Genomic DNA, 24,127 nt, shown 5'->3' on the forward strand with positions numbered 1-24,127 from the left:
TGTTTCTTTCGAGCTCATTTGTTTTTATAGTAATTTTTTTCTCCCTACCTATTATTTAGCCATAATGTGCGATTTTATGATTTTTGAATTAAATGCATTCTTTTCTAAATGTATTAATTTTCGAATAAAGCTCTTTTAAGTTTTGAAGAGCATTTCCTTACAATTTTTAACGCTTTTGTAATTGTATTTATTTATTACAGGATTTCTATGTGGATCGTAATTGTCTATCTGCCGTTCCATCCAACTCGCTCAATGGACCTAGTGCGCTGCGGCTTCTTTCTTTGCGTCACAATCACATAAGTAAGTCAAAACAAAAACAAGAAACGTTAACTTCGGCTGCACCGAAAATATAATACCCTTCACAGATACAATTCTTATAGCAACTATATGTATAACTAAATCGGAAAACGTAGCCGGTTTGTTTATATTAGTAGCTATGTATATGCTATAATCGACTCTGCTCTTCACACTGATCATTTGTATATATGCTTTAGGTATAGGGTCTCAGACATTTACTTCTAGGTGTTTCAAACTTCGCAGCAAACTTAATATATCCTACCCAAGCTATGAAGGTTACCAGTCATATATTGTACAAATGTAATATTGTGGACTGACTCTAGCCTTAGGATGTCATTAGATGACAACCTAGAACCCAAACGCTATTAAAGACATCACTTGATACCATAGCATACAAATAAATAAATGAATATTTATTTCCCAGTTAAGCTACTTAATGCTTTAACGCCTCAGAGCTGAATCATATAAACCAAATATAAAATGGTGTTAGTATGGAAGACAGCCTAATTATACGTTTTTTAGTCAATTTCATCGATATACAGAGTTTTAAAACGATATTTAGGTTTGGACTCTGGTATAATTCCTTCCTTAGGATTGTCAATAGTGCGATAACTCACATTTACGCTAACGCCTTAAATTTAACGACATTCAAATACCATGCTGTCTTTTAATTGCAGACATTCATTTAAGACTTATACTACTTCAATAAATCCTAAGTGTAATATTTACGTACAAGTACAAGTGTACGTAAATGAAAGTACTTATGAATATGCATGGGTACCAATAATAAGCAATCATAATTATCATTTGTCAATTACCATTAAACGATTTATTACGTTTTTAATATTTTTTTCTTCTCTTTGCTGCACTTATTTCCTGTTCTGACCAACAACATTACCACCGCTGTCATTATAATAATAACAACAACAAAAACACTATCATAAACAGCTACACTCCGTTATGAAGCTTTCAACGCGCAACCTGAACTGGAAATCGTCGATCTGCGCCACAACGAAATCAAAACGATCGAGGGTCTGGCATTTCAAGGTTTACGCGCCATACGCGAAATCAAATTGGCCGGAAATCGCATTACCAATTTGAATAGTGACGTTTTCGAGCATATACCCACTTTACAGAAATTAGATCTCTCCGAAAATTTCATACCTCAATTCCCAACTGTGTCGCTGGCAGCAATCGGAAATCTAAAATCGTTGAATTTGTCCTCGAACATGTTGCAGGTGTGTGCGCCAAGCAAATAAAATTCAAATTATTGCTAATTATTGAATTATTAATTTACATTTGATATTTCTCCACACCCAGCGGTTGGATTACATGCACATGCAGGTGGTTAAGACCTTGGAGGTGTTGGATTTGAGTCGCAATGGCATTACCACCATACCGCCGGGCACATTCCGCGATCTGGCCGAACTCAAATACCTCGATCTGAGCTTGAATTCGCTGCGAACTGTAAGTGTCTAAATGGATTTTTTTACAGAAATAAGATATAAGTAAATACTCACTCTGTTTCGATTTTTTCAGATTGAAGACGACGCACTGGAGGGTCTGGATAACCTGCAAACTCTCGTTATACGCGACAATAATATCTTACTAGTACCAGGCAGCGCATTGGGACGCCTACCGAGCTTGACCACCTTGCATTTGGACTTTAATCGTGTTGCTGCTCTTTCGAGTGAGATCTTAGGTTCCATTCAAGCAGAGGATATCACTACCTTGACACTAGCGCGCAATGTCATACGCGAACTGCCGACTGGCAGTTTTCAAATATTCGCTAATCTGCGCACACTCGATCTATCCGGCAATTCGTTGGCCGTCATTAGCGCAGACATATTCTTGGGCTTAGATCAATCACTGAATGAATTGAAGCTTTCACAGAACCGCATTACAGGCTTGGGCGCAACACCGCTTGCCTTAACCGAACTGCGCAGTCTCGATCTGAGCGGTAATAACCTCGCTGACCTGCCACGCAATATCTTTCAGGGTTTAGAGAACTTACAGTATCTTAATCTCAGCGGTAATCATCATTTATCGCCATTGCCGGCCGCGCTTATACGACCACTTTCTCATCTGCAAGTTATCGATTTGAGCAACTGTGCGCTCAAGCAAATGTCGGGTGATCTGTTTGCCACACTGCAAGATCTAAAGCACATCTATCTGCACGACAATAATTTACAAGAAATTAACGATGGTAGTTTTGTCGATCTTTGGAATATCACATCAATCGATTTGTCAAATAATCAAATCACTTCTATCAGACCCGGCGCTTTCGTGAATGTGATGCACATCAAGCGACTCATTCTGCGCGACAACCAGTTGTCAGCTTTTAAGGGTGAATTCTTCAACACCGGCACTGGTTTGGAGGAACTCGACATTTCGAATAATCATCTCACCTATCTTTTCCCTTCTTCATTCCGCATTCATCCGCGCTTGCGTGAAATCAAAGCAGCCAATAATAAATTCAGTTTCTTCCCTGCCGAACTCATTTCGACGCTGCAATATCTGGAGTATGTCGACCTGTCACACAACCAACTCAAATCGATAGAGGAGTTGGATTTCGCGCGTCTGCCGAGACTGCGAGCGCTGCTTGTCGCTTACAATCAACTGGACATGCTCAGCGAGATGGCTTTCCACAACTCGACTCAGCTGCAAATTGTCGATTTGTCTTACAACAATTTGGATCGTATCGGTGAACGCACATTTGAAGGTTTAGTGCGTCTGGAGATGCTTAATCTCGAGGGCAATCAATTGACTGAACTTTCTGATTTAATATTTGAGCGTTCGAAATTGCAAATGCTCGAAAATATAAACTTGGCTAAGAACAAATTCGATTATGCGCCACTTAATGCGCTACAACGTCAATATTTCTTCGTCTCTTCGGTAAATTTGAGCCAAAATAAAATACGAGCTATTCCTGCTGACGACAGTATTATGGTAAATATCAAGGATCTTGACTTGTCGTACAACCCTTTAAGCGAGGGTGCCGTTCGCAACATACTCAACGAGCCAAAAACTGTGCGCTCACTCAACTTAGCCGGCACTAGTATTGCTCATCTTGAGCCATTGGAGACGCCTTTCCTGCAATATTTGAATCTCTCCCATAATAACCTCAAAACCATCGATGCTGAAATCTTTCAACGCACAACACTACTTGAAACGTTGGATCTGTCAGATAATGACTTAGAGAGCTTAAACGAACTGGCAGATGCCTGGCCAAAACTGCAGTCACTACATACTTTGGATCTTTCGAATAACAGCTTTGAGGTTATCTCACAAGATAATTTCGAAAGCTTAGACATGCTTCGCGTGTTGCGACTCAAAAGTTTGACACAAGTTAATCGCATCGAGAAGAATGCTTTTAAACATATGCCAAATTTAGAGAAACTCGAAGCGTATGATTTACCTTTGCTGGGCTACCTCGACGTTCAAGGAATACTCGAGCTATTACCTGGGCTTGAAGATATCGACTTAGAAATAAAAGATTCAACTATAGGCACCGAACAAATACAACCCGCTAAGCATCCAAGACTTAAAACAATCGGTATACGCGGAGATCGTCTAAAGACTATCTCCTCAGGCACGTTAGCTGGCTTAAAAAGCAGTGACCTCACCATTAAACTACAAAACACATCTCTTACAACGCTGCCACCAGCCTTACTGTTCCCTGTGCCACGCTCTTCACACCTAAACCTCGACATTACTGGCTCCAAAGTTACCGTATTGGTGCCACAATTTCTTACTGCACTCGAAGATCGCCGCTCCAGTTTACAACTAAAAGGACTTGCCACAAATCCCATACACTGTGACTGTAATGCACGTGCGCTACGCCGCTGGTTACCCAACTCACATATGACTGATGTAGAGTGTCAATCGCCTGCCTTCCTGGAGGGTAAGAAGCTCATCGAAGTCGGCGATGACGAATTGACGTGTGATCCACGACGCATGACGTCCACAACGGCGCGCAGCACCTCACAATATATGTTGAAATCATCGTCGGGTCTGGTTACACGCCCCACCACCACCACCACCGAGGAACCAATGATCATCTGGAGCTTGGAGCCCACACAAGCGCCACCGATGAAAATCAAAACCAAAGCACCGTTGATGAAGGCGCCCATTATGAGTAACGACGATACACTTATTATTGGTATAGTTGGGGGTGTGGTGGCCTTCATAGCCATACTTATCATCATCATCTGCATAGTGCGTTTACGCATGAGCAACGTGGAATATCACAATGGACCGGCTATGATCGGTATACCGCCAATGCCAATGGGTCCGGGTAGTGTGCCAATAAATTTCAAGGGTGCACCTACGGCACTGTACGCCGTTCCACCATACGCTACACAAAGTTATGCTACTCTGCCACATAAAGCACCGTCCATACATCAATCTACACAGAATCTGTCGCAACGCGCCGCCGCACAAAATGGACAGAACTCATACTCGACTATGTCGCGCATGTCGTACTTTGGTGGCACGCAGCAACAAGCCTCACCGCAGTCTAATGGCCAACAGCCGTACATTATCTATTCAGATGACAAAGTTTATAGATAAGGTTCTAAAGGGTCAATATGGCGGTGCAAGCAATATAACTTGGTGTTCAATCAGTGCTGGGTGGTCATACCGCCGAAAGCATATATACATACAAATATTATATATATATACATATACATATATATAAACTTTCAGTCAGTTGTGTAACATTTACGCAACGTGTTTATAATATTTCGTTTAATTATATTTTATTTTATTTTATTCATTACAATTTTTATTTATTTTTTTTTAATTTTTTCTTATACAAAGCTAACTTTAACATTTAAGCGTGGGCAAGTTTTAAGCTTGTCACCTAGCGTTTAAAATATTATTATTATTATCATCGTAGTCTTAAGGAGGAATATTGGACCCAGTTTACCGTATCTAACATTAATAAATGCAATTCGGTTCTTTGTCTATTATTTATAGTCAATTTAAAGCACACATTTTAATTTAATAGCGTATACCGGGTGGTACATTTACTTGATGGATATTTCTTGTTAACAAATTTAAACAAAATTGATTTTTTCATTGTTTAAAAATCAATATTGAAGTAACTTATTTATGTGGCTGCCTTGAAAGCGATTAAAGCAGTACACTTTGTCTTCCAAGTTATTAATTTAGTACTGGCGTTTGTTATTACTTAAGCGTAACAATTGTCACTTTCAAAACACAATAGCTGACTAAGGCAAATACACGTTATGGACCACCCTATACACTTATATTTTATTATTCGAGACTAAATAAATATATGTATGACATTACACCGTTATAGCGAATATTATAATAGCTCTCAAAGTGAAATAAAATAAATATAGTTTTTATTATTCTTTAAGGGTTTCTGATGTGTAATATTTAAATCCGTTGATTCTATTGTTTAAAGAGCTGCGTAAAAATATAATACAATTGTAAATAGTTCAAGGCTGCTATATTGAGCAGTATACGTTAATTTGTGAAACTTACAGTAAAATCCCTCTTTTCTAGCGAGATTGTAAAAGTTCAAAGTGAACTAATATTTCGTATAAGTAAATTAAATATGAAATATCTTAGATTAAGTGATCACTGTATAGTAAATAACGAAAATTTTAAATAAATAATAATTAAAAAATACCAAAATTAGAATTTTAATATTTGTTATATAATATTAACTGTGGTTTACTATATAGAAATTATTGGCTTTTTCAACTACGACATTTTACAGAGCTACTTCTCTTTTTTCTGATGCCAATCTTGAAGTTATTAAAAGAAACTGAAGGTTTCTTCATGTCTTAATATAAGGTTTAGTAAAAAGAAATCCATTATTTTTCCAGTAGATGGTTTTAGTAATCTACATTTCGCGTTATATAAGTTCGATTAGGTCAATATGCATTAAAGAGACAAGTTTTCGTACTAAAAATTATTCTCAGACAGTTTTGCGGTTGCTTTAGTAAATATTGTTTGAGCCCCGTCAAGCATGGCCACCAGCAAAGAGCCATCTTTTATCAGTTTTTCTTCAATAAATGCGAAAACGCCAGGGAAAGAAAAGGCGGTGAAAATGTGAATAGTGCTAACGGTTCAGATACTATAACAGTAATTTTGATGTCAAAGATGCACCACAATCTGAAAGGCCAATTTTCGAAAGCTTCTAAAATTTCAAGCGAAAGCGATCGTGATTGAATCGCTTTGAGCTTGCACAAGCGGCGTCCAAGCCAGGATTGACGACCAGGAAGGTTTTGCCACGTGTTTGGGCAGATTTTTATTGAATCAGCTGCTAAGAGCTGCTCTCCTACGGCCAAACTCTTAATTCGTACTTACACTGTTAAAAATTGAAATGTCTAAAGGAAGAAATCACCCAGAAACGGCTACTTCATAGGAGAGGAATTATGTTCCATGTGGACAACGCCAGAACACACACATCGATAGTGACTCGCCAGAAGCTCCGAGAGCTTGGTTTCAAGGTTCTTATGCATCCATCTTATAGTGCGGACGTGACCGGCACCACCCGTTCTTGTCTATGGCGAATAGTTTTGCTGGTGAAAAATTTATCTCAAGAGAGGCTTGTAAAAATTGTCCCAGTTTTTCGTCAATAAGAACGATATGAGAGTGGCAGAAAACAATTACCTTCAAAATAACAACAAACGGTGCTTATTTGACCTCAATCGTACATTTTTTTTGCTACGAGTTTAGCAGTGACATGTTTCATACCCTAAACATTAACCAAAATGTGTTCAGTGGATCTATCACAGATGTTGAGGCCCTGTGCTAGCTCTCTGATATCAACACGATAATTTTCAAGCACTGTTTCTTTAACTTTTTCAAGGTTATCATCATTAACAGAGGTGGATGGACGACTTGCATGAGGTAAGTTTTCGATGACTTCACAATCTTCACTGAATATTTTGTGCCACTCAAATACTTGTATTCGTGATAAAGTAGCTCAGAAACACACACTAATTGACACATGGAGATCAAAATTAACACGAACATATAAAAAAGGTTGTACGGAACCAGGAAAACGCAGTTTAAATAAATCCGTCCGGATCAAATTTGATCAGATGGTATAATTGCATGTTCTTCTTTTGTAATGGACCGAATAAAAGCTATTTAATAATTGAAGACAATGAAACAACTTCATTTGACTTCTTGAATTATAATTTATTTATAGAATAAAAAATCGACATATTTTACAAAATTTTGCATTACTTAAGTTTGCTTATTTATTTTTTCTTTTGTTTGATAACAATTTTGTAAAAAAGTTTTTCTTTTCAATCAACTTTTCTATTAAACAACAGTCTTTTTTTATTTGATGCAAAACCCTTATATATTTACGTACAGTGTGGCTGGGTATGTAAATGGATAAGGATGGCAATAACAAGAACACAAAATTTAGGGAACTAACAAAAAAAGATAAAATGACAATTACACAGGATTTCGATGAAAGTGAATAACTAAAGGACTAACATAATATTTTAAGTTGTTTTATAGTAGTAATTTACATGTGTGACATTTGTTTGTATTAGTAAATATGTACTCGCATGTGATAAGTTAGCAGCATTCTAACTAACTAAAGAACCTTAAGAGTATATTATGTATATGACAGTCTGCTCGTTGGACAGTTAACCAGCAAAGAATTACGGTATTTTTAAAATATATATGTATGTATACAAAATATAGGATAAACTATTCGTCTGTTTAAATATGTCTCCAGTAATAGTTTCATACATTTCTATTAATGTTCAAAAAATATTTATTAAAACAATAAGGTTAACGAACAGACCCATGACTGGCACATAATCGAGTTTATATACATGTATGTGTGTATAGGTATTTAGGTAGGTACAAGTTTATTTAATTATTTAATTTAAAATGCATTAATTTCTTATCAGAGCAAAAACTATCAGCTAGAAATGCGAATCACAATTGATAAATTTATATACATACACACATATAACAGATAACATACATAGGCAAATGCAATTCAATTGCTAAATATCAAATTTGTCAAATAATAAAATCAAATGCAGATTATACTCGCACATACTATATATGTTTTAGAGTTATTGATACTCAGAGGAACATTACAATTTGTGCTCATTCACTTTGGAGCTGGTTGGTTGTTGCATGTTGTTGGGCAGAACTAAAGCGTTACATATATGTATATCACTTATTCACAATTAGGCCATTTGCGCATACGAATAGGAGCTATATCGGCGGCGGCGATAGTACAGCATGAATATGTAGGAGAGCAGTAGCATAAAGCAAATAACTGAACCCAATATGGCTGTGATTAGAAAAATACCTGATATTAGAAAATAGTACGGCCGCATTGCATTTGTAAAGCTAGGCTTACCCATAGCCATTCCTATATTAGCCTCATCGTAGGGCATCATCATAGTGCTTAGTCTGCATTCTTTCTCCCAATCTACCGGCAAAATATCTTTATAAATTGTGTGCATTTGTTCCAGTGGACATGACACGCCACAATCGGGTATATTCAGTAGTGTGGGTTCAGCCGAAGTGTTTTTGTAGAATATTGACACAAAAGGTTGATTATGCTCATCAATACGCAATTCGAATAGTAAACAAGCGGTATAACCGGGGCTTTTCATCTGAAAGTGTGACATATTTTATATAGTATAAACAAATTGCGATAAGTCTTGGCGCATTATTATTATGCAGTAGAGCATACTCACATCATACAATTTGAGTGTGTTCAAAACGTTCGCCACTGTCGTGTCGTGTGCGCTATAAATCCACACTGCACGATCGGGCTTGAGTGAACCGCGCGCCTTCTCCCCGAAGCGTTGTAGCATCTCTTTTATCAGCGGTCCGGCCTTTAAACGTGCCATGCGGCGCGTATACGTGTTGATTGAAAATGCAAAATCGGCTATGTAGGTCATATCGGCGCTGGGGTATACCTTCTTGGTCCATTCGGGCAACGTACGATTGTAGAGTGTCTCAATGAAAAATGTATTATTCATGCGTTGTATAGCCTCCAATGTATCCACTTTGCGACCCGAATATTTGGTCAAGTAGTCAAATAAATATTGATAGCGTTGATTTAGCTCTTGGAAGGTAATCGAATTCAAAAGTGCTGAGCGCGCATAATCGTAGGCGGCACAAGGCACTTTACCAGCCAACTCCTAAAAGGTAGAAACAATTACAATATAAAAAAAAAGCATATGAAATTAAAAAAACGTGTAAGCACCTTATCGTCCCTTTCGGGTTTGGAATGCACCGGTATCGGTTGCCAAGCTATATCTTTGTTCCAAATCTCATCGCCTATCGGAGGATATAGTCCGGCTAAATTCGACAACGCACTTGCCAGCGTACGATCAACATCGGTTGAGCGCACATAAATCTCATTCTCGGAATAGGTTTCATTCAATAGCGTGTTATAGCGTTGGCGTAACCATTTGCCAAGCTGGTAGTGCTGGTATTTTCCGGTCTGTAATTGGAAAAGGCAAAAACGTTGTTGGAAATATAATGTTGCGGTTTTAATGTTAAAAACTATATGTATTTGTAAACCATATATGTTTTAAATAAACTAAAATTGTATTTATTATAATCTAATTCGTCAAAGTGGATCGAATAAACATTCAATATCTTTATATATATACATGTATTAAACAGAGTCAAAAAAAAAAACAAATAATTACTCTAAAAATAGGTTCTTAGACGCCTCTAAGAAAGTCCCTCCAAGTATGAACTCTTAATTGTAACCGGAAGGCCCTCCGCCTTACAGTTTTCTGACATTCCTCCCTTCCGTACTTACCGCCCTTATCAAACCAAATTTGTCAAAAGTTATGCCCGTAGTAGCAACGCAGAAATCAGTTGTTCTCTTTTGTTTTCATTTCACCAATGTTGCCATTGTTCTACTTTGTATACACAAATTTTCACACATTTAGTTTTTTAGTTATAACTTTTCATAATGTAAAAGCTTAAAACTAAAGTCCAAATATTAAAAATAGTCTACCTATTTATAAATAAATGTATTCGACAGTGATTTTGAGTTATTTTAAGAATATTTCAAATATATTCAAGTTTATTTTTTAATTACTACAAAATATCGAGATTCCTTTCTATTTTTCGCGGATATCCTATCGTATGGTCTGTAGAAGCGGTGGGGAGTGTTCATTTACATTGCGCTCTCATAAGATATGTTTTATCAGCTGATTCGATCCACGGTTTGCGTCGGTGACTGTTTGAACTATTACGATTTTTTCGTTTAAACTCCATACAAAAATTTACTGTTCTACAAATTGGTCTTGACTCACCCTAATATATATATATATTATACTTTGCATTTATTTTATTGCGTTCTTGGGTGGTTAGAATTAGTAATTGCAATCATTAGCTAGCACAAATAAACAAGTTTTTCAAAAAACTTAATTTTGATCGCTCAGTTGCAGATTGCAGCGTTGCCTCGAACAATAATCCATGTCGAATTTCATGAAGGTACCTCGTCAAATAAAACCGTTTTCCATACAAGGACTTCATTTTAAACGTTCAGTTTGTATGGCAGCTATATGCCATAGTGGTCCGACATCGGCAGTTCCGACTAATGAGCAGCTTCGATATCTTAAAAACTAATGGACTTGTTCGCGTATATACACACAGACGGACGGACATGGCTATATGTACATATAGAATATTTTATAGGGTCCCTGACATCTCCTTTCGGATGTTACAAACTTCGTGGCATTAAGTTTGCCACTGTTTGCTACCTGTTCAGGGTACAAAAACTCAGTTATTGCAGCCTTTGGGATAAGCAAATATATCACAAATAAAAAATTTAATTAATCCAAATATTTAAAGTTCTCGTGATATTCTAATGACTATATAGTCAAAAGAGTCAATCCAAGTTGAACACGCTACTTGTAGAAATCATTAAAAAACAGGAGCAATAAAATAGAAACTGAGCTGAAATACTAGTTACTAAAAACACAATAAATTTCAAGAAAATGTTAGTAAAAAATTTTGGAGAGATATAAAAGAACTGAATAAATTAAAAAATAGCTAAAAAAAAGTCTGTAAACATAACACAGAAAATTCAAATCACAAACAGTTCCACACACATACTTGTAAGTATGTACTTTTCTTTGTTTGGTTGAAAAATAAAGTCGGAGACAAAAAAAATTATCAAATGTACAATATACAAATATGTGAAAGACAATTAATAATATAACAGTTATCTACTTATATATCTTACATTGGAATTTTTTTTATCAAATTCGCCACTATTTTTAATTTTTTTTTTCTTGTTTCATTATCAATTTGTAACATGAATTTGCTTCTGTAATTACTACATGCATGTATCGATATGATAACGCTTCAAATGCGATTTTCCATATACATACATATGTACAATATATAAAATAAACTTTGCATCAATCAAGTTTAACCATGACCAGGAAATAAGAGTGAAGTTACATAAATTTACAACAAGCTGAAAGTAAGTGAATATGTTCAAAACATGATTAAAAATAACATACTAAAACTGCTTATTGTTCCGATATTTGGAAAAAAAAATACACGAGGTCATATTCAACAGTGGTTAAAATCAGGTTTATGGTTTTATTGCACTCTCAAGTAAAATTACAGTTATTAACAAAATTTAAGTACATATATGTATTTGAAAAAAAAAGAACGATAAAATTAAAATATTTATTTCTGTACTTTATGGTCATATAAATTAATAAAACAAAGTGACTGCAATAAACCAATTTACTCTTTTTAGTGTCGTTATCTATTTTTGTACGACTCTTAATCTTAAATCAATATAATAATTCCGCAAATAGCAGTTGTGTTACATTTCTTTAGGGCAGAACAAATAATTATAAAAAAAATTTTTTTTTTAATATTCTTTGTTATAATCTGATCATTGTATTTCGATTTTGAACGTCACTTGATTAATCAGTTTACACGAAACGTGCACAAAATATATTTGAAAGTACTATTTACTGATCTTATTGTTGCATAAATAAGATTGTTGTTGTTTGTATTTACCATTGATAAATATGCTTGTGTTAAAACCCCCTGTAGGAAATTATCGTAAATAAATTGTTCATAACTATAATACGGGCTCGAAAACTGGTTATGGTTCGAACTCTAGATTAATATGTTATTTATATATTTCATAAATTGTAACTTAAAAAGTAATAAAATATAGTTATTTTGTTATTTTTATTCAAATTTCATAATTTTCTAGATTGCAGCAGCTTTTATTTGTGATTAAAAATCGTCCGCTAATTAGGAAAGAAACACATTACCATATTTTTAAGATTTCATTTTATATTATGAAAATTAATTTCATAATCTTACCATCTGCAAATTACCAATTAAAATTTTGTCTACTAGGAGTCAACCATTAGTCGTCAAATTCGTGTGTACTAAATACTTGTGCATACAAATGTTTTGCTTGTGAGATAACAGTAAGCAATTTAAAGCGGCAAACATTTGTCCGATAAATATTATAATGGAAATAGTAATAAGACCCTACTTATGTATATATACTCAGACATACGTATGTGCACAAGTATGCATTGTGTGTGCTCATTAAACTGAAATTAACGCTACTGATTGTTGGTGTATGTTCAGTTGATAATCGACGACTATAAGCGCGCTCTTAATTCAATGACAATTATTGTAAACATTGCATTGAAGTCAACCGGCAATATTAGTAATTTATTAATAGGAATTGAGATAAGCCAATAAGCACTTCTCGACTATTGTATGCATATAAATACATACATATAGCCACATACAAACGTGTACTAGAAATACTACTAACAACAAATTGTTGAGAATTTCGTTAACAAACGGAGGTAATTGAACTTAAGGAATTACGAAACACTACTACATGATAATCATCAAAAATTAATAATATATGATTTCTCAAAGAAATGAAAGTCGAATAATGACAGACAATTTGTTATTTTTTTTAATATACCAACAACTTTATCAAAGGTAATTGGGGTAATTAATGTACAGTTTAAGATTAAAGTATGCAGCAACATGAATAAAAAAATTAAAATTTCCAACTAGGTCATACGTTTTTATTGAAAAAAATTAAATATTTGAAATGAATGCGCATTGAGAAAGTCACACAGCAGAGAAGAACGAAAGCAGCAGAATTAATATTTTTGAACTGAAACTTTACAACAAATATATAAAATTTACCATTTTAGAAAACTTAAAAATTTAAATAATTTTAAAAATAAAATTTATAAATCTGATGCTTGCAAATAACTGCTAAATAACTTGATTTGATAAGAATTTTTTTATATAAATGTGAATTCTTCAAGATTTAAAACAACAGCTGGAAATACTTTTGTTGGAAAAATACAGAACACCCTAATGTCAATTCAAAAATCAGCAGCTACCGCTCTACAAATATCTTTATTTAGAGATAAACTCGTCACACTTGCGAACACAATTTAAACATTCTTAAATACATATAGTGCATGTATGTAGGTATATATGTATATATAAAAAAAAGAAAACATATGCTTCACGTATTGTAGATGCGAGTGTACATATATTTACACATATGTATGTATGTTCAAAATTCTTGCCAGAACCTTAAAATTTATTTCCTTATTTATTTTTACTTTTTTTTTTTGTTTTTGAAGTACTTATACATGTGTATATATAAATATTATATAATATTTAAGAATGTTAAATTTTTTTTTTGCTCAAACCTTTCTCTTAGTAAGTTTTGTTGGTATACATTTTTATACATTAAACAGAGTTTGGTACAAAGTTCGTAACAACCAGAATGAAACATCGAAGGGCCTATAAATATATATATATATATATATGTACATGATCAGCGTGACGAACGTAGTCGATTTACTGCCTACCTTTCTGTCCGCCTGTCTGTATGTGCGACTAGTTGCTCATTTTTTGAGATATCAATCTGAAATTTTCACATTTTCTCCTCAGAAATCTACTGATAAATCTTCATAATCTATGTGATTAACGATTTTACTGATTTTAAATTAAAAAATTTTAAACAACACGTAAAACAGTGAAAAAGTGCAAATAAACAAAAAAAAATAATAATAATAACAAAAAAAAATATTTCTCTAATAACATACATACACACACATAACCTAAATTTACAAAATTAATATTTAATATTCCACTGATTTCTAGTAACATAACTTACGTACGTTTGCTCACATACGTACATATAAACATATGTGTTTATGTATTCAGACATTCGTTATCACTTTGGAATTCAATGAAAGACAATTACGTACGCATGAGCGAGTCTGATAAAAATATTACACTGTTTAACACAAAAATCAAATTTTAAAGCATTTTCTAAACTTCATAAATATATGTGATAAAAAATTACTAAAGATAAATAAATTTAACGTTAAACTGATAGTCGAAAACTCAGATTGCATGAGTATCTTTGAGCGATTTTTAAATAAACAGCCTTTTAATTATAAGAGAAATATATATGTATAGATATAAACACATAGTATATATTTTGAATAAGAGTTAACATATCCCTGTAAATATGTTGCAAAAATCTTAAATGCACTCATAGATATACATATACACATAGTGAACCAAAAAAACCAGTTTGTATTTGACGTGACTTATCTCCTAAACTATTAAAACTTTTGAGTTACATCAAAAAGTGAGAAAAAGCCCGTTTTTATACTCTCGCAACCTGTTGCTACAGAGTATAATAGTTTTGTTCACCTAACGGTTGTTTGTATCACCTAAACCTAATCGAGTTAGATATAGGGTTATATATATAATATTATATATACAAATGATCAGGATGAAGAGACGACTTGAAATCCGCGTGACTGTCTGTCCGTCCGTCCGTCCGTCCGTGCAAGCCCTAACTTGAGTAAAAATTGAGATCTCTTTATGAAACTTGGTACACATGTTTCTTGGTAATGTGAGACGGTTGGTATTGCAGATGGGCGTAATCGGGCCACTGCCACGCCCACAAAAAAAGGTCCGCAATAAGATACAAGACTGTTATTTGGTACACAGGATCACATTAGGGATTTTTTTTTTAAGTGGGCGTGGTCTCGCCCCTAATAGGTTTAATGTGCATATCTCCTAAACCGCTAATGCTATAATAACAAAATTCACTGGAAGCAAATGTTTTTAGAACCTCTACCTGTGTGTGAAAATAGTTGAAATCGGGTGGCAACTCCGCCCACTCCCCATATAACGGTACTGTTAAAAACTACTAAAAGCGCGATAAATCAAGCACTAAACACGCCAGAGACATTAAATTTTATCTCTGGGATGGTATGAGATGACTTTATAGGAACACAGCCCACTTTTTGGTGAAAACCCATATCTTGAGATCTGCTTTACCAATTCAACCAAAATCGGTACATAACATTATTCTTATATCTCTATGTTATAGTGCGAAAATGGGCGAAATCGAATTACAACCACACCTATTTCCCATATAACACCATTTTAAATTCTATTTGATTTTTTCACTTTCCACTATGCAAATCAGGCAACAATGATTGTATCGGAGTAAAACTTTGCGTGAATAATACGTTTAAAGTATGCCACCTTGTGACCAAAAATTGTCTAAATCGAACCAAAACTGTTCAAGCCCCTAAGTACTAAATATGTGGACCCCAGTGCCTATAGTGGACCTTCTACCGAAAATATCAGTCAATCCACAAAGAAATCTGAAACGAGTATACCATTTGACTTTGCGAGAGTATAAAATATTCGGTTACATCCGAACTTAACCCTTCCTTACTTGTTTTAATTGAAATTTATTTTTAAAAATCCAGTTTTATCCATAAATTAAAAAATCCTCAATAACTCCATTTTCGAAGACCAAAAAAATAATTGTACAGTTTGCATAAATTAAGATTTTAACATTCTTTAAGGAGAATTAATACTTTGTATTTGCACCTTTGATTTCTATCATGATGCATGCATCAAATTTTGTTCCAAGTATTTTCATATTTCCTGAAGAGCAGCGTCTCCACATAGGCCCAGAGGTGTTCAATGGGAGTGGGGTCTGGACTCTTATTTCTAATTTCACACACCACACAACGCAACCACCACCATGCTTGACAGTAGTATTAAAATTTTTATAATGCAGCGCTTATACTGTCTTACGCCATACAAAACTACGACCATCAGTTCCAAATAAATTAAATTTGGACTCATCTGTAAAAAATTACAGAATCTCAAAATTCGTTATCGCGGTGAGTATACTGTTTGGAATATACAATAGTAAATGTCTCGCAGTATTTCTCTTCGATAATTGTGGCTTAATTCGTGGTGAAACGCTCTAAAATAAGGTGAAAGCAAGAAGTTTCGAACAGTTTGAGGGAGCAGTTTGGCAATGCCAGCTTCTTCCAACTCCTTGGCGTTAGCGACAGCGGTTATTTTTGTGTGCTCCTTGATACACCGAGCAACTTTGCTTTCAGTCTGAGGCGTGCAAATTTTTCTGAGCGTTCCACTAAAATCATGTCTTTCAAATCCACCAATCTATTTGAATTTAGCAATTATGTACTGAACAATAGTATTTTCTTTTTTTTTTTATATTGCCTATTTCGCGGGTACTTTTGTTCTCTTGCCAATATTTGACTACCAGAACCCGTAAATCTTGAGATGTTTTTTAGTCGCCATATTTTTGCCAACACTACAACCGCATAAATGAAGTTCGCTTACCAAATACATAACACATTTTGACGAAACACAAATATTAGACAAAAATAACGGTACCTAATTGGTAACTGCATTTACCATAAGGTGTTGCCAACATAAGTGTACAAGTTTTGTTTTTTGGTGCTAAAGGTTGAGATATTTTAATTGTTTGCAATGGTTAACATCAAAATGATTTATTGTTAAATTTTTTATTAAAATATGAAAAATATAAAGATTCTCATAATGTTAGTCTTGTTAGTACCTTCAAAGTCGAAGCATTTCTCTGTAAAATTTTTTTATTGGTTCACTGTACTTGTATATGGTCTACGCCAATTGCAACGCTTGCAAAGTAAAATCTGCTGCCATATGGTAGCCAAATTTACAACGACTCAGCATATGATACCCTGACCCACGCACGCAAATATAAGAAACTTATTTATTACACTAACGAAGTAATAAAAACAAATTTTGAATATCGCACTTACATTTGTGAGTTCGCCCCAGCCGACCGGCCAGTACTCGCGATTCTTCCACGGATCCGTTGGGTATGGTTCGATTGGCGTGCGGTCGCCGTGTCGGAAGAGCTGTGAAATCGCACAAACAAACAAAAATGTTGATTATGAAAAATTCGTTAAATCACTGGGCATTGTTGGTTATTAACCAGGCGTCTGTTAACCGATAAATGTACATATGTACAACCAAATATAAACGGAGTACACACTTACCACATGCGAGAATATTAATTTTCCCTTCAAAGCAGATGGCTTGGTAATTTCACGTAGCTGCAGTTGCTCGTCGCTTTGTTGTAGTGTTGTTGGCAGCTCCAAGTCCGCCAAAGTTAGTGTAGCACAACACAAAGTGAAAAAGACGAAGATGCAGAATAGCTGCCTGTGTTGGAACAGCCACAGCGGCTTAAAAATATTTGGTGATTTTGGCATGTCGCTCGCAGGTGTTTGCAATGTTGTTTTTCTTGTTTATTTTATGTCTTTTGTTTTGCGCATATATCCGCTTCTTGTTCAGCCCGCACCCGCAGCCCGCAACAACCAACTTGTTTCACGGCAAGTTATAAAATAATCGTATATTTATTCGCGCGTTTCACAAAAACTCAACGCAAAAGCAAATGTTGAAGTTAGAAAATAAATATTGTGAATATATGCGTATTTATGTGTATGTATGTATGTGTGGCGATTCGTGATATTCTCTTTGCTCGTTTATTTTGGTATCTTGTCGTAGTGGTTTGTCAATGCACTAAGTTCCCGTTTCCTGCTCGCCTGCTTGCTTGCCTGCGTATTGTCCGCCGTCTACGTCCAAGTAGAAGGCCCGGTACGCTATTTTATTCAATTCAATTTAGGCATTTGTATGTGACTTTTGTGTGGCCTTATTCGTTGGATGTCGCACAGCTGATAATTGAGATTTTATAAATTTAGCTGCAATTCAATATTCTGCATTTGCACGCGAGTGTATAAGTGTGTATGTTTGCTGTTGCCTTCGTCACCTTCTTCGACTTCTTCGAGTACCCAGTTGGCCTTTTTTTGTTTGTGGTCGCAGTTTTTTATTTGTTTTTTTTTGTGTTCAGTTCGACAAAGCACTCGCACAAAGCAATTGTGTTCCGTTGCCGCTGCTTTTATGCATTTGAATCATACCCATTATTTCACAAAGCCGTCAGGTATATGAATTTAAAGTTATAAAATCACAAAGTAATGAAGTAATCTTCAATTCCCTTGTTGTGGCAGTGCGCCAAGTCAAGACCGTTTCTGACTTTGACACCGAACACGACGACAGCAACTGTGCGAAGATTCGCAGTCGCAATAATTCAACAGACTCGCGGTAGAGCCGCAGCGAAGAGAGTGTATGCGTCGTAAAAAAAGCGCTCCAAAGCGCTTTCGCCACCGCTCAGTGACAGCTAAGCAATTGATAAAAGCCTTGAAATAATCTTTGACAAATATCAAAATGTTGTATTTTTTTGTTGTTTCAGTAAATTTCTTTTGTACAGCTGGCTCGATGTAGAGTTGTACAGAGAGCATTATACTGCAGAGCTGCAGCTGTACAGTTGGTAGCATGCGTGCATCAATACATGCATATATATATATAAGTGCATTGAGTGATGGCGACGTCAGAGAGTGTGAACATTTCGGAAAGATAGAGAGCTGAACTCTACAACCGCTGCTGGTACTTCCCCTACAAGTAAAAATTTCGTTATTTAATGAAAAGCGATTTGGGAGTATTGAAAAAATTAATTAATTATAACATGGATTTTGATCGAGATTGATATAACAATACATTCAGAGCTAGATTATTAAACGCTGCACCTATTTAACTTATTTAAGAACAAATTATTACAATATAATTCCCATAAATGGGTATTAAATTGAAATGTGCGCCTAAAAGATGCTATCTGCTATATTAAGAAATAATTGAATAAGTTTTTGTTGAATTTAATATCCACAAGCTTAGTATATTAATAAAAAAAAGAGTTTATTAAAGAAGAAATAATTTTTACTTAATTTTGAAAAAGTTACATATGCATTTAGTACATAATCAATGTGCAATTTTATTTATTACAAAATGTAATGTAATATTAGCAAACCTCCAAAAAAGCACTATAGGACTGAGATACAAATTAAAATGTCAGAATTATTTTTGAATATATATACATATGTATATGAAGCTTATAACATAATTTTCAAGGTCTGTGTATTATTATATTTACCCATTTATTTTAATAGTATTTAGTCTACTTTAATTCAGTATCCTTGATATATAAAATGTAAATACATACATACATACTAACCTGGAACCATATTTTCAAGCAGCATCCATTAACGATGTACATGAGAGCGGCATAATTGCTTCTATTCACACAACAGATGAGTCTAAATAACCGGAACGGACCCGATTTTCGTCCAGCCAAGGACTTTCAACTCGGCACCATTCCTCCAAATTACTGTCGGAATGTTTTCTGCCTCAACATCAACTCATTTAGCTTAAAAAGATGCACCCCCACTTGGTTACTACAAGTTATATTTTAAAGAATTTACTTAAGAAACTTTTCGATATGATTATTTACACATTATTATACCCTGTACAGGGTATATTAAATTTGCCACATATTTTGTAACACCCAGATGGAATCGTCGGCGAACCTACAAAGTATATGTACATATATATTAATGATCAGCATAACGAGCTGATTCGATTTAGCCATATCCGCCTGTCTGTCCATCCTATCCCAACGGCCAGGGGGTAGAATTTGCCCGACTAAAATGCACTGTCCGTTTTTAAGATTTGCCACGAAATATCAGCATAGCTATGTCAGAAATAGTGCTATAATACATACTCAGCTTGAACTCGGCCAAGGTGGAATAGGTGTCCATTCCACACTACCAACTGTTATCCAAATAATGATTGCGCTATTTGGGTCGCTGATCAACGCATTGTTTGGAACCGTTGTGCGTTTGAGCACCGTGAGGTTAGGCTGTCGCCGACAGGTAATGACGTAAATCACACTGAAAGTTGTCTGTCCTAACTAGTCCCGAACTAGTCCCTCAGTTTTAGAGATATCGATTTGAAATTTTGCTCAGATCCATTTCTCCCCGGAACGGCCGATATCAACACTTTAGCATATAGCTGCCACACAAAATGATCGATCAAATACATGACCTTTTAGGGGAAACTTTTTTTATTTGACGAGTTATCTTCACTAAATTTGGTTTGAAATAATGTTTAAGGCAACGGTACAATATTTGAAGAAACTGTAACCAACTTACTGCTAAGGATTTCTGAAAATACAAGTCCAAAATTTTTTTAATTAATAAAAAATAAATAAAAAAAATTTTTAGTGTTAAATTTAAGAAGTTTTTATGGAAGTTTTACAGAAATTGTTGTATTACTAAGATGCATTAGAAAAATAATGACGACTTGCTAAGGCAGTTACTCTGAGTTGTATAGAAACAACTGTGTTCTATCCAATTCTACTTCGTATAGCTTGCTTCAGTTTTTCTGTTATGAAAAACTATTTATTTTATATGCTATAACACCAGTACTGAAACTATCGTTTTATTTACATAAAAAAAAATTAAGTGTTTCTTTATTCAATTATATTGCAAAAAACAAATGTACTAACCCTAAAGTAAGATTTTAAATAGATATGTGCAAGAAATTAAAACATTTTTGTAATAACTTGGGCTTTTTCAGTGTTGTTCATTTATATACAAACTTAAGTATACTTTTTTTAATTGAAAATATACATATCAATATTCGGTCAGGTAAATGTATAGTTAATACTTTTCACACATAGAATCTTTTACGTTACGTTATGTACGGCGTGATTGTAAGTTAATATCGTTTAAAATTTTCACGGCATTTCTAATTAAATTTTATTCAGAGTAGTTGAAAGAGTGATCTGCGCAATGTTGTCTGTAAAATTGTAATTTTCCTATTTAATTATTTTGTTCTATGCTTAGAATATGTTATATACTTTACATATGATAGTTAATATATACAAAATATTGACGCCCTTGCGTAGCTTATATACTAATATTTGTTGATTTAATTAAATATTATAAAAATGTAATAGTTTAAATGACTCCGTAAAATGTAATTTTTTTCCGAGTCACATATTGAGTTTACTCAGCAAAGTTTTCGCACGTGTGCGCTCGTTATGAATTGCCTATTCATATAGTTAGTCTAACTGTAATACACGAATTCCACATTATTTATTCACATAAACGCTATGGTGAACTCGTTACTAGTTGTTATTTTCAAAAACGTTGATAGGGCATCGGGTTTTGACGTGGACCATTGCTGTATGTAAGAGAAATCGTAAAATATGTTTTATATATAATAACGAAAAGTTATTTCAAGAATATGTAAAACTATTTACAAATCATATTTTTACAAGCCAAACTATTTTCCGCAGCCATATTGAAATATTGTTCTTTCACTTTCAACAGTTCGTCCTATTTATTGCTTTGTTTGTTCAAAAAATGATTCGCAATAAAAACTTACCGTTGATTTCCACCACTCCGACCGCCACGCGCAGGCCCACCGCGGCCAACGAATCCCTGCGCTCCAAGTGGAGGGAAATTACTATTGTAATTATTCGGCGCGGAAAATCTTTCATTATTGCCCCCACCGCCACTTCCACCAACGCCGTCACCACGCCTAAATCCGCCACGGCCACCACTATTTGCATTGCCACCACCTTGACCATTGCCAAAGCCGCCATGGAATCCACCACGTGCAGGCATATTATTTCCATGGCTACAAAAAGGAGAATGTGAGCATTATTAAAATCCGTGGCTCATATTATTTAAGGTTTTACATGCTTTTCATTGTAAATCTCATAACCTAACTCACCCATTTGAACCATTGTTATTTCTTCGACTAAAAAGTCCTTCGGTGGAGTTATTTGGTAGGCCAGCATTATTTTGCATTCCACTTCCACCAAATGTGCCAACATGATTGCCACCACCAAAAGCAGGATTGCCAGTACCGAAACGTTGACCACCACCACCACGTCCGCTCATAGGTAAGGCGAAACCTCTTCTATCCTGACCCTGACCGCCAATACCCTTATTACCGCCAAAACCTCCCGGTAGATTAGCGCCTGAATTGCTACCAAAGCTGTTGCCGTACCCCTCGTTGTCATTGAAATTACTCATGCCACCAAACTGACTGTTGCCATCAAGCGTTGGTTTATCCCAGTTATGGAAATTTTGTTGTCCACCGTCACCTCCTCCACGGCCGATACCTCTAGAGCCGCTGGTATTTCCACTACTAAAGATTCCTCTTTGATTACCACCAAACATTCCACTAGCGTCATTCGAATTTCCACTAGGACCATCATTTCTTCGTTGATAAGGCATGTTACGTTGTGGTTTGAAGTGATCATTACGTATAGGTCCGCTACCTTGATTAAATTTATTTTTTGGTGCGCCACGTCCGGAATTATTACCAAAGTTTTGTCTATTATTGCCACCATCAATCATACCACTATCTCTTCCACCTGGTCCGCCACCACGATTCCCTGGTCCCGAGTTCCTACCCCCTTAATATAGTAATATTTACAAAAATGTTAACAAAAGCAATAAACAATATACGAAATATCTCAACTTTACCTCCGCCACGTGCTCCACCTCGTGACCTTATATTTCCGCCTCGTTCATTGTCCGCATTTGTTTTCCTATCTTTCGGCCGACCCAGCTCTACAACAATCATTTGTCCTTTAAATTCAGAGGCGTGTAGTGCTGTAATCGCTGTGTTAGCCATTTCTTTTGTTTCCATGTGTACAAATCCACATCGATTCATAACATCACATTCCACCACAACACCGTAATCTTCAAATAGATGTCGTAATTCCTCAGGCTTTGTACCGGGCGGCAGGCTACCCACAAATATTTTTGTCTAAATATCCGAAATTTTATAAAAATATTATATATGGTATACGAACGTCATAGCACAAGCAAAATAATTATTCAATATTGCGTAAAACTTTACAAAAATATTCGTTGATATACTTACCGCCATTTCGGTGGGTTGTTAAGTTATTTGTTTAGATTTCTAAGCGTTTTTGTTCTGGCCTTTATTAGCTTTCAGTATTAGCGTTTTTCACCTGTATACGCAGTCAAAACTTTTCTTAATGAACGATTAACAAAAAATGCCGCTAGAAAATTGTGAAAATGGCGAAAAAAGGAAAATGAAATAGTGCCACATAATTTTAATGTTAACAGCGTTGCCATCAGTTCTAAACAACAAAGATAAAAAGTTATATATACGTTCTCTGGTAATATTATAAACCGCCATTAGAATATGCACATTCTCCAGAGAATTTAATCTACATTCTATGCTCCATTCTCTGCCGACACGCTCGATTTTTGGCAATTCGAACTGCAATGACGTTAGTAAATGTTTTGTCAGGTCAATTAAATGGAGCGTGTAATATTTTATAGAATTGAAACACTTCGTATCCGTCGATTTCGTCCATGCTAAAACTTATGTTGCTAATAGTTTATTAATACATTACGAAATTTTTAATAAAACTTCATATATATTACTGTTTTCAGAGAATGTAGAGAATGTATTATATATTTTACATTCTCTGCTGTTATATTAATGTTAACATTTTTAAATATTA

At 34.9% G+C, this 24,127-nt stretch overlaps 3 protein-coding genes across 4 annotated transcripts in view; 1 reads left to right on the forward strand and 2 right to left on the reverse strand.

The window, feature by feature from the left end:
- LOC106619142 (chaoptin) overlaps positions 1-5,964 on the forward strand; it is a 36,398-nt gene extending 30,434 nt beyond the window's left edge. Inside the window, exons 6-9 of the mRNA XM_070105697.1 lie at positions 201-300; positions 1,246-1,535; positions 1,618-1,764; positions 1,837-5,964. Coding sequence (XP_069961798.1) covers positions 201-300; positions 1,246-1,535; positions 1,618-1,764; positions 1,837-4,869 — 3,570 coding nt within the window. The 3' untranslated portion in view covers positions 4,870-5,964. The remainder of the gene's footprint in view (positions 1-200; positions 301-1,245; positions 1,536-1,617; positions 1,765-1,836) is intronic.
- Positions 5,965-7,461: 1,497 nt separating this feature from the next.
- On the reverse strand, positions 7,462-18,070 carry Acph-1 (Acid phosphatase 1). Of its 2 annotated transcripts, none has more exons than XM_014237134.3 (6): positions 17,718-18,070; positions 17,478-17,576; positions 9,536-9,775; positions 9,021-9,470; positions 8,678-8,936; positions 7,462-8,608 (listed from the first exon to the last, which is right to left on the reverse strand). In XM_014237134.3, the coding sequence occupies exons 1-6, from the start codon at positions 17,928-17,930 to the stop codon at positions 8,502-8,504; spliced, it is 1,368 nt and encodes a 455-aa protein (XP_014092609.2). In that variant the 5' UTR covers positions 17,931-18,070; the 3' UTR covers positions 7,462-8,501. The 2 variants fall into 2 exon arrangements, with proteins under 2 accessions (XP_014092609.2, XP_036224447.1); XM_036368554.2 differs by having other exon boundaries at positions 7,462-8,626.
- Positions 18,071-18,228: 158 nt separating this feature from the next.
- Positions 18,229-23,673, reverse strand: LOC106619154 (uncharacterized). The gene is made up of 6 exons (XM_070105698.1): positions 23,515-23,673; positions 23,112-23,397; positions 22,351-23,041; positions 22,000-22,254; positions 19,784-21,795; positions 18,229-19,170 (listed from the first exon to the last, which is right to left on the reverse strand). The coding sequence occupies exons 1-5, from the start codon at positions 23,518-23,520 to the stop codon at positions 21,753-21,755; spliced, it is 1,281 nt and encodes a 426-aa protein (XP_069961799.1). The 5' UTR covers positions 23,521-23,673; the 3' UTR covers positions 18,229-19,170; positions 19,784-21,752.
- Between the last annotated feature and the right edge of the window lie 454 nt (positions 23,674-24,127).

Source organism: Bactrocera oleae, chromosome 2 (assembly GCF_042242935.1).
Source record: "Bactrocera oleae isolate idBacOlea1 chromosome 2, idBacOlea1, whole genome shotgun sequence".
Classification (NCBI taxonomy): Eukaryota; Metazoa; Arthropoda; class Insecta; order Diptera; family Tephritidae; genus Bactrocera; species Bactrocera oleae.